The sequence below is a fragment of the Bombus vancouverensis genome, chromosome 8 (genome assembly GCF_051014615.1).
Source record: "Bombus vancouverensis nearcticus chromosome 8, iyBomVanc1_principal, whole genome shotgun sequence".
Classification (NCBI taxonomy): Eukaryota; Metazoa; Arthropoda; class Insecta; order Hymenoptera; family Apidae; genus Bombus; species Bombus vancouverensis.
In genome coordinates, this window is record NC_134918.1 from 7,509,346 (window position 1) to 7,521,571 (window position 12,226).

At 39.4% G+C, this 12,226-nt stretch overlaps 1 protein-coding gene across 3 annotated transcripts in view; it reads left to right on the plus strand.

Moving 5' to 3' along the window:
- The window catches only part of LOC117164823 (terminal nucleotidyltransferase 5C), a 169,945-nt gene that overhangs the window by 138,245 nt on the left and 19,474 nt on the right, over window positions 1–12,226 (plus strand). Inside the window, exon 1 of one of the 3 annotated variants that reach the window (XM_033348205.2) lies at window positions 7,567–7,944. The exons of the other annotated variants lie outside the window; for them this stretch is intronic. Coding sequence (XP_033204096.1) covers window positions 7,942–7,944 — 3 coding nt within the window. The 5' untranslated portion in view covers window positions 7,567–7,941. Of the gene's footprint in view, window positions 1–7,566; window positions 7,945–12,226 lie in introns of those variants that run through there. 3 annotated transcript variants of the gene reach the window in all.

Genomic DNA, 12,226 nt, shown 5'->3' on the forward strand with positions numbered 1-12,226 from the left:
CCCGCTCCTCTATAATAAATTACAAGTTGTCTGGTCGTCGTGAGTAACCGTATATTGATATCCGATATTGATATCGACCATTCGTTTATCCTCGCGTGAACCAATGATTCTTCGTCTCGATCGAAGCGTTTCCGGATACGCGACCGCGGCGGCGTCTCGCTTTTTCCACCTGCCTATTCGCCTCCACTCGGCATTTCACTGAAATCAATTTTCACCGCTCGCATAAATTTCCATTTCTAAGATACAGGAGAAACGCGCCAACCGTATACAGCTTACGTAATTTTGTTGCATTCTACAGCTTAATCTCACGAATGGACGTTTAATCGATTCGTGATAACGCTTCGCGGTGATTCCCTGCCAATAGGAAGGTGTTCCATGCGTTCGATGCGATAGGAAAATATTCCAAAAGAATAGAGAAATCGGATACGGAATATGTTAAAGCGAGAAAGTACATGCGCGAGGCATAGATGAAATATACAAATATAGCGCTGCTAGATGAATGCGAAAAATTTATTACAGTCGAATCTAATCGATTGGGCGTAAATGCAGCGATTGGTGGAATGGCGTACGAATACTTTTCGCAGTCACCGCATATGGAAGAAAAATTGTAGTTATTTACAAACGTACAATGGTACCTCTTAACACGTTGATTGCCACGCGAATTTTATATAGGATAATCTACTTTTATCACTTAACTTTATCACTTGGAATATCTCGCTTGTTTTTGATAATATTAGCAAAAATGTTTCAGCAACATATTGAATTTGAAGTTTTCCCATTGGTAAACGCGTAGAGGACGTGCGAATGTCATCAATCATATATATTTTAATACGTTCGTCGATTCACCTGGACATTCTCCGCAGAAAAGGTATAAACTTGTGTATGTTGGAAAAGTATTCATTTATTTGTGTGGAAGAGATATTCGTTTAATGTTTTAAGTTCAATTTAACATATTTAAGGAAAGACAAGAAAAGACACGATGCGGCATTCTTGTGTTCGTCGAGTTTTTATCTTTCGTATGTTAAATATGAGAAATTAAAGTTAATATATGTGCTGGACTGATAAGTTTTTCCATACGAATAAGTTGATACTTTTTCGGCATAGATAAATTAATACTTTTTTGTAGAGAAGATGGGTGAATTTATGTATTAAAAATATATGATCCGATTTAAAAAAAAAAAAATCGGTGACTTTTCTACGCGATGTCTTTTACGTGACCATCTACAAAAAAAAACTAATCGTGTCAAATAATGTTCACCTTGAAACTATCCAACCTGTTGCCGAAACACTTTCTAGTATTATCGAAAACAAGGCGATAAAGTTAGGTGAGATAACCTGTATAACATACCTGTTTATATAACATTCCGTGGAAACCGCGATAGATCGAAATACGTCGTTATGTTTAATTATTGGAAAATATCGTATTACATTTGCACATTTTTCTCTCTCCATGTAATATAAATCGTTCACATTGTTGACGGTCCTTTAGTCCATGAAATTTATCTTACATTAAATTATTCTAAAAAATGTAATAGCGTGGATCGCCGATAGCGAATCCGATAACGAATAGGTGATCGTGGCAATCAACCTGTTAAACGAAACTGTTACTTCCCCGTCGAAGAAAGGAAAAAAAAAAGACTGCAAAAGAATTCACCTCCGGTGTTTTGCCTGATATCGCATTTTAATGGAATGTTAAAGACCTTCGGCGCAATATCACACCGGGGAATTTTCGTTCCATTAGACTCGCTACGTTACGCAACCACGATGAGTTAATAATCCCGGTTCGTTGGAACGTGGAATATAATGTCGTCCCAACGTCGACTTAATTGTCAAGCCAGAGTGACGCATGTTGACGTTAAACCAGAAGCATTTACGTATCTCGTGTATCGTCGAAGTGTTCTATTCTTGATCGAAATTCCATGCTGTATACGTACTTGTTTTGTTTTCGAGTTTATCAGAGACGAGGAGAGACGAGAAACGAGGATAATTATGGAAACACCACAATTCAATCTATCTCGTTTAGGAAAGAAGAAAATACCGCGGTGATCGGTTAAATATACAGACCTCCTCACAGTAGTAAGAACGTCATCTCTATTTATCTCCCTATGTATTCCCTTCGTGCCACGAAGCCACGTCGAGAGCAAACGTTTCACCACCTCCCAATGAACTTCTCCTGTGGTGGTTTCTTTCTAAACATAGTCAACGCGTTTCTTAACCCTGCTATGTACGAGTATATACGCTCGTACGTGGCTGCTTGGTGATATCTAAATAGCGTTTTTCTACGCTTGTTAAACAATTCCTTAAACGATCGTTGACTCTTTCAGAATCTAATTTAAAAAAAAAAAAAAGAAACCGAGAAAAATTACATTGCTCCTTGCGTATTTTTGTATATCTTCTTTCGTTGGAATTCTTTGTTCGTAAAAGACGTGAAATACGCAAAAGACAGTAAAATTACGCTAGTTATTAAAACTATCATAGTAAAAGTAACAATCATTTCGAATATAGAGGGGAGCATAAAGACAACGTTAACAGCGAAAACATGTTGTTTCCTATTAACGCGTTAATAATTAAAGCTACTTCTAGACTCGTAACGTATATCTACGGCAAACTATGCTTTAGTCTTTAGTATTAGGTCGTCCGAAAAGTTTCTTTCGTTTCATAAGGTGATAATAGATGAACAACAATTTCTGTCTTAAATATAAGATATTAAATATAATAATAATTTTATTGAATTAGGCATGATCCATTTCTACATCTGTTATTATATTCGTGCATAATTCAATAAACCAATTGTGCGTCTATTATTTCCTCATAAAACGAAAGAAACTTTTCGGACAACCTAATACTCGAGGAAATACGTAGACACATTTTTCTCCCGTACTATCGGGAACAACGCGAGTTCTATCACGCGACGTAGCCAAATCCTGGCTAACAAGTGAGAACCGAACCCTGTAACAACGCGACATGGAGCAAACCCCGTGGAGATCACGACGAAACGCGTTCATATCTCGTGGTCCTTCGTCACCAGAGAATCCATCGAGCGCGTACGATGTACGACGTAAAAATAAAGGATCCACGGTTTGACGTGGGTCCACGACTGGAACGGCCGAGATCGATAATACTTGTCGGCCAACCCCCGTTGGTCCAGCCTCTCCCTGTTTCCCCGGCGCGACTGACGACGTGGGCGTCTAGAAGTACACCATCTCAGCTCCAACCAACACAGACACGCGCATTCGTACAGCTCTAACGTAGCTGTACAGGGTGTTTCGTTTGTCTTGGATCAGTTAGTAGATATTAGTTTTAGTTTGCATTTGCTATACGAGTTAATAAATATCTGTTGTTCTCGCTCGTTTCGGTATTTAGAGATAGAAATATTGGAAAGTGGATCTTGATTTTATTTTATATACACGATAGATATTAATATTCCTAGATATACAGTGGCTGTTGGAAATATTTGTACGTATCCTTGTCTTTCAATGGGACCGTCTTTTCCTTAGGTTGTATGATACGTTTCATTTTCGTACTGTGAAAATTTTATAGAAAGTACGATCGCAGGACAGGAAACTTAAAATACAGTTGGATCTAATTAATTAGCACAGGAATGCAATGACGTACGAGTATCTTTTATAACCGCTGCAACAGTGTTTACATTTGATTTATTTTTCACAGACCTTTGCTCGCGGATTAAGCGGGACTTGCAGTTACATTTCTCTTTGCTTTACGCTCGTATCCTTCCACCCACTGAGCTTAACATCTCTCGTACTTAACATTTAGTCTTTAAACTTGACCTTTGAATGTACCGCTTATACTCCTTACTCTCTATATTTCTGCTGCTTGCGTCTATTCTCGCAGTTCTTAAACATCGACGACACAGAAATCGAAACAGAAACATAAAATATGAAACTCTAACGATGTATAATATGAAGATACGATAACACAACGTAGAACTGTAAACAACTATTTCTCTCCTGTGCTGCGTTTATAAAGAAATCGCGTAAGAATCGATGATTCTCGCTAGTCGCAAGTCACGATGATCGTCGTCGTCGTAAATCGACTTTGACCCGACACGATTTTTTCCTTTCGATAGAAACAATTACGGTATGAAAGAGTTTGATATGGACGAAACACCCTGTATATAGAGGCGGATCGTACGGGCAAATACAACGTAACATTCAGGTCGGCCTGTTCATTCAATGACACCCACGCGTTCTTCGCGGTGACGTCATTGAAAGCGTTAGAGGGTGAGAAGGGGAAAATCGAGGTGGAAGGATCTGGGCCAACCACCCATCCTCCGTTTTCTACCCTTCTCCACGCTCCTTTCCTTTTTCTCTTCCATTCATCCTGCCTATCTTTTATCTACATTTTCATCATTTTCGTTTCTTTTCCTCCCATTCTTCGATCTCCACTCTTATCGTACCACGTTACGCTTTCTTCCTTTTGTCTTCCACCGTTTCCTGCGTTCTCCACGACTTGCCCCTTTTCTATCTTCTACATCGTTCACGTTACATTTTAGTTTTTCGTTATTGTCCACTCGGCAGATATTCTCGTTTTTTCGTTTCTTCCTTTGTTAATAAAATTCCATTCACCCGTCTGTTCCCCTGCTTCTCTTTTCTGTTACCTTTTACTCTGTTTCTCTCCCATTAGCTTCCGTTTTTCCATCTTTTCATCGGTTCTGTCTCGTTCAAACCGTTCTCCGTATTCTCCCGCCTCCGCTTTCCCTTGTTTCCAACCTTTTCTACTTCACTCGTCTGCCTTTTGCTTATTTTCTTTCTTCCTCGCGCCGTATTTTCCCCTTTCTCTCAGACCGTTTCTATCTGGAGTGGTTAATGGTCGATCGGAGTTCAAGCGTCAACGAGCCACGTCGTTTTTCCAATCGATTTCACCGCGGCTACTGTTGTTCTCGTTGAACCGGCCAACAAGCGTTTGACGAGGGTTCCTGAAACTCTTCTACTTTGTCTTCTCTATGGTCGTTGGGTAGTAACGACGTGTATGGAAAGATTGGTTTCATACGAGGTGTTTCGATTGTCCAAAGGATAGATGAAAAGGTTGAGTTATGGCTCATGAATGGTGACGTAACGATAGTAAAAATGAGGGTCTCGCTCGATTATATTTCTGGCGTTATAGAATCAGTGATGTTTGAAATTTTGACACAGGAGGAAGTAGAAAGTGGACTTCAAAAAAAAAAAAAAAAACACGTCGTATAATTGAATTTAATTTGGAGCAAGAAAAATTGCAAATATCCGGAGAAAATATATTGGGTTGGCAACTAAGTGATTGCGGATTTTGTCAATGCCACCTAATGACAAAATCCGCAATCACTTAGTTGCCAACCAATAATTGAAAGAGAATAAATCTCTGATACTTTTCGAAACTAGAAACTTTGCTTCGAAATAAAGAAGATTATAGATCTGTACGTCTGTAAATTGTTATTTGTGGAGTAGGTTTGTTCTCTTTTCCATGTTTTGTTGATAAAAATGCAAGTGAAGTGAAAAATTTCATATTATCGGTGCCTCTGTCGAATAAATTAAAAAATAAAAAATTAGGAACTAGAAGAATGAAGAACTGAACAGAGAAACTAGAGAAAAATATGTACCCAAAGGAAAGTAAATAATTTTGAAGAATTAAATCACAAATGAGATTCTCGAATTATACAATTTTTCTAATTAATATCGCAGTGACTGAAGCTCGTTAAACTTTTCTAATATATGTAAATATTAAAAAAAATCGATAATAATCGAAACAAGTGCTTGGCCTTTAAATAGCAGTTTATGCTAAAAATATTCCTCCTCTAGCTGACAAAACTCTAAATCGCGGTTACTTAAAATTCAACAATGGACTATAGAAACAAAGTACTTCTTTGAATTTCAAGTGAACGAACAAAATGGTGTGTCGTTCCGTGAGCTATAATTTTTATTATCTCGGAATAAACGTATCGCGGTCGCGCGATATCGGAACAAGGCAAGACGATGGAATAAGAGCCACGAGTTCAACCTTGAGATTGATTGAACGTTTCACGAGGTTTTAACTTGGAATTACGTAATTCTGGCGAAAAGTACGAGAAGATACCGACGTCAGAACAAGGGGGATGAAAGCGTTCGAGAGAATAAGCGAACACTCTCGTCGATACGACGAGAAAATTTCATGGTAACTGCGTTACTACTCTATCGAAACTGTATCGAACAAGCTGCAAGTGACAGAAATTCAAATAGACTCGTGATTCTCCACGATCGTACTTCGAATCGAAGAAAACTTCAAAATGATACACGTCGTATATTTGAAGACTATCAGGTTCTGGATGTCTTGAAATCGAAAGGCAAAAGGAATTTTTAATTTAAATTATAAAGGCGAAACTTTCTTGTTTCTTCTTCTCATTCGAACACTTTGTACGGGGAATATCAATAGATTTGTTTTATTTTATAACGCGACGATGAAATTTCTTCGTTTTTTTCTTCCTAATTAAGATAAACGCGGCGATTACACGGAGGTTTCAAATGGACGATGAATCATAGATAGATGTTCTCAAACGTTCTCGATAATTCTCGAACAGAATGGACAGCGAACAGACATCTGACGTACAGATGGATGTCAATTAAAACGAAACGTCAGCCAAGTTTTTATAAAGAGCTTTTGTTTAGAACAGGAATGACTAAGACGTTTGGTCACTACCGAAATTAATATCAAAGAGGAAAAAGTTTTGATCGTAATAAAGTGTCTGGTCGATTAACTTGGACGTTTTTCAATCCCAGCGTGTCGCATAATTTTACTTTCATTCTCCGATGATATTCATGATATTCATGAGATAATGAAAAACAAATGTATTCAAATCCTCGGTAATAGTTTCTGTAACAATAATTAGAATATTATAAATATTTATACTCATCGAGTGTATATAATAGTGTAGTAGCACAGTATAATAATTATTAACATTCGATGCATAACGTAATGAACATAAAAATTAATTGCGCTACTATCGATTGCCATCGTCGAATTTTTATATTTTCATCTTACTCTCGACTAGACGAACGAAAAGAATTCGTTACGTTTCCAGAGGATTTTTAACGTGGAAACGAAAAATCACGCGTGTACCACTAACACGTTTCTCTCGTATTTTGTCCAAATTAAAGATATTTTTTAACGCTAGAAAATATGATCGAGTGGAAAATGACGCAAAGAACAAAATTAAATACACCCACAAATTCTTGCGATACCTATGACGTATGTAATATTTACCACCAAATTTATTAATCTCTCGTAACATTCAACCTACGCAACATACATAGCAATATTTACTCGTAATTTAGTCTGCCTATTACTCGCGATACTACAACAAAAATCGAACCAGCCAGCATCAAACAAACGTTCATTTGCTGATACGCGCGATCATCGGACTCGTACGGAGGCAGAGCTCGGCGTCGATAGCTGCGTGGTAGCTTTGTGCTGCCCTCCTGGTACACTCAGGACGTCGCTACCGCTGCTGTTGATGGTGGTGTCGCCGCCACCGCCACCGCCACCGCCACCGCCACCGCCACCGCCACCGCCGCCGCCAGTCTTCCTCGTACGCCTTTCACCGCGCTGTTCGCTCAGTTCGCTGTTGCCTCTCATCAGCTGCGGATCTGCTCGCCTAAGCGGAGCCCGTTCGCGACGTTTCGCTCTCCGTTTGTGCCGCGCGCGTACACTTGCTACAGTTTCGCTCCAAAAAGCTTTCGATATAAAAACTCATCTTCCCTTTCTCGTGTTAGTAAATAAATCAAATATCTAAACATATATATAATTTAGCAAATAAAGAAAGAAATAATCGAAGTTGAATCGAGATATATCTAAATAGAAGAAAAGTGACTTAGACGTTGTTGAAGCCAAATCTTGTTGAGTGAATTACAGTGAATCTCGACATCGAAACTGAAGAGAACAGAGCCACGCAACGACGTCGAGCGGTTGTTCTTCATGGTAAGCGGTTGGATTGTTCGATGAAATGGGAAAACGGAAGGCAAAGGCCGGCCCCGTGCTCCACAGGTGGTAGTTCGATTATTTCGTGATCGTTGTTCACGATCAAAGCTTCGCCAAAGAGTGCACCCTGGTCGAGTGAAAGCTTGATCTGGTCAGCCGGCTGATCCTCGGTAAATCCGTAGCCGTTAACATAATCGTTGCAATACGTTTGGGTGGTCGTGGCTCGAGTTATGGCAGTGAAGATGTCAGTTTCTACGGTTCCGTGCGGCTTTTTTCTAATTATCCATGGAAATAGACGACACGGTGAACGAATAGGATTGTTAGAAAGATACGTCGAAATTTTCGTCGATCTCGTTGCTGGTGGACGATTTGCTTAAATTGCAAATTCAGTGGAACGATCGTTATTCGTTTACTGTCCACGTTGGACTATTTCAATTGATCGGATATAAAATATAAGAGAACATAAAAAGAATTATTATTCATTGAATCGAACGTACTAAAAGGATACATTAAGAAGCCCACATCAGAGAGCCATTCCTTGATTGAAAAATGCTGGCGGTTGGAATTAAAATGTGTGACGCAACGCAATCGCTATCGTTGCTAGTAGGAAGAAAGCGATAACGATATCTGCCAGATTAACAGCCGCTCTTATCCGTTTCCATTCCGAATAAGTGATACCAAAAATAAAAAGTATTATCGAAGCACACGCTCGTGTCTCCATTCTTAAAACAACTGTGGGGTGTTCTTGCTTTCCCTAGAAAGGCAGAGAATCGTCGTTATTATCTGTATCGGCGTTCATAGCTGTAAGCGTGGTATAATAGTTAGTTATTCCGTCGCAGATAGGAAACATCGCGAAGTGGATGGAAAAACGTGACGCAACTGGACTGGTAATCGAGCGTGAGGCAATTAACTAACGAAGTTACCGTGATTATGCGTTGTCGTTCCCAAGTGCACGGTGAGAAAGAACGATCATGGAAAAGAGAGCAAAAACGTAGGCTGCAAGCGACTTCTGGTTCGACGAGGAATTTCAATTTAACGACCGGTTTTATCGTCCGGTCGATTAATATCGAAGCTGCTGCAGCTTGCCGATAAGCTTAACGACGTTGCTTAGCCCCGGAGATCGACGAAGGCCCACGCTGCGCTATCCGCTAATGAAATAACGATAATTAAACGACGTGTCGCGACCGTGAACGAGTGGAGGAACGAACTCTGACTGGTAGCCCTGTTGCTCCACCGATCGAGTTCCCTTCCAATCTATAGCTGGCACTCGAGTTCACCTCGCTGTTTACCTTCAACAGCTGACTGTGTCCAATGGCGTCGACCTGACCAATCGTACACACTCATACGTGATCGATATTTCGAAATTGATTTTTTAAACGACCGAGGATCTTGCGTAGATTGGTCAGGATGTTTTCGAATTTGTGTTTGAGGTATTTTGGGGATTAGGGACATTCTCGTGGTTGTTTGAAAGACTCTTTGATAAATAAGAAATTTTGTCGGGTAGAACAATTTTTGGGAATCTTTGGAAATGGTTTCGCTTGGAATATCAGGACTTTTGCGATGGTCACGCGATTACTTTAACGTTAAGGTGTTTTCACGTGGAAGAATAGTTTGAAACGTTTTAGAGTTCTTCGTGAGCTTTCGAGATAGCGTGGAACTTTTCAGATTCTGTTGCAGTAAGCTACGAAATCGTTGGGAATATTTAAAAATACCAAAGGCTCTTATGGCATGTCACGCAACGTTTCAACATATTTTAAGCCACGCTCCAATACCAAAAGAACCTTCGAAATTCCAAGGATTTTGAAACTTGAAATTTCTACGACGTTACAGAACATTTTGGAATACTAAAAGAAGCTTCTCGAAATATCTTATGATAGTGGAGGATCTTTCAAAATCTTTTAAAACATTACGAAATCGTTGATAGTATTTCGAAATAAAAGAAATACAAGAAATCTTTTGAAATATCGAGAATTTATTTTTAACTTTAGCTTGAAGCTTCCGTCAAAAAGCAGACCATCGAATAGAACGCTTCTTCGTCTGAACCTTTTAAGCAACGACTTAATTTTCTTAAAGAGATATCATCGAAGAAGAATGGGCGAGAAGTTTGAATAGCTTGTGCACGCTACCCGGACGTAACCTCGTGGCATTTCTAAACGTGAACATCTAACTCGCAGATACGAAGACATTCTCGAAGGGCGCGTTTGGTAACGACAGAATGTTAAACTTATCGATTTAGACGCTCCTTCAAGAACTTCTCATTGGTTAGGAATTTTGTAGCAACTAGTTAGTAAATCGTTTGTTGAGTATCCAAACTGTTTATCTGTTTTGCGGCAAGGTTCTTCGATTGATTTATGAAGATTTTCATCGATAATCATCGATTAAAAGTGGCCGTCTATCAGATTAAAATCACTGGGACGATACTTCGTGTTTATCATCTAGAACGATATAGTTCTGAATCTTTCATTGGGTAAACGTTGTATTATCATATTCATTATAGATTTTTGTTCTAAATATATTTTAATATTTTTATAAGGAGAAGACTAGAGATTCTTCTCACACTGGGAAATAGTTTCTAAGCGGTTCTAGTGATCGGAATATTTATAATTTTAATTCCTATATTTTTTTACTGCGCTATCTACATTTCCATACTTTTAAATTTTTATATTCGTAATCTATCCTCCTTTTTTTTTTTTTACGTGGGAATATCCTCATGGATTCCCCGCCGCTTCTGAAAGGCGGCGAGGTGGTGTTGGACTTTACCGACTAAAACCCTACGGTGGTCTACTTGACGTTCAAAAGGGATGCCCTGGGACCTCTTTCGAATTACTGCCAAAATACTTCTGTGTCTTCTCCCATTCTGGGGGAGTCGTTCCTAGATTGGTTCGGGCATTGGGAGGAACCACTCCTCTCAACGCTATTCCCTGGGCCGTCGTCCAAATCTGAGGAGAATTCGTAATCTATTCTATACACGTTTCATTTCCATTCCTCGCCAGACGTCTTAGGATATTACTGTTTCGACCACTCGCGGAGAGACGCGATCGCGAGATAGCACGTCAGCGTGAGTCGTAAATTCCCGTTACGTAAATTCCCGATAATCGACGCCACGAAGTGATCGATCCCCTATTAGGATAATAGGGATGGTTCGATTGAGGTTACACTGAATGAACAGGTATAACTTAATGTTTATTCCAACAACCTTGTAAAGAAGATAATTATACTGGTGCGTATGCACGAGTTAAGTAAGTGATTGATTTAATTATAGAAACCCGGTGATGACATGTTGACTATTCTAAAGATGAAGAATAAGTAAGGTAAAGTGACGATGCTGTATCGGAGGAAAGCTCTAGTCGTGGGTGTGTCTAATGCAAGGGACCATCGGATTTGTTGATGACAATTTTGGTTAGGAAAGTGAGGGCGGTAGACATTGCTTCTGATTGGATAAAAGAAGGTTAGTGGACTAGGAAGGCCTTAGCCGCCCTCGATAGAAAGTTGCTAGTGGGAAGCATCGTACGTGAGAAAAACTAACTGTCCCGTGTCAAGCCGCAGTAGACAATACTCTTTAGAAGGCGATTTAAAAAAAGGATATTTGTTCGGTCTGAAAGACCTTAGCTAGCAAATTCCTGAGATGTATGATGGGTCCTTGAGATTATTGAGGGTACGCAGTAAGGAAGAGCGGACATCTGGTTCCCATCTTGCCCGCGGTGTGTGGCCTGGTCTAGGTAGAGGGTCGCCCGACGTAACAATTACATTCGCTCCAAAGTTGAGAAAGATCAAGTAAACGTAAGACACGGAGAAATGATATTTATATGAGAAAGAAAGCATAAGCTACTAATATAAATAATAGATTTTACTAAAAATAAGGTATACAGTGTATATACTAAATATTACGTGCACGATATTAAGAGTTATCTTGTGTATTTCACATAAAACAAAACATATTGTAGTATCTTACTATTACAATTAGTTTACTTACAACAAATGAATAGTACAGGTGTTGATTAAATAGGAAACGATGGTTGTTTAACGCGAACTAAACGCAACAACGTGTTATAATTTAAACAACTAAATAGTTAATTCGCAATTCTCGTCACCACGGATCCAACACTCTCTCACTGACTTCTCGATTCAAACTCTCTGAATTCTCAACTAACGCTCTCCGACTTCTCCACTGATACTGACTGTTAATTCGTCTATGTCCCTTAGCATCTCTTTGTCTTTTGTCTTAACCCCACCACACACGTGTTCCGCAATCGCTCGTGGCTAGGTTACGTTGGCCATTTCC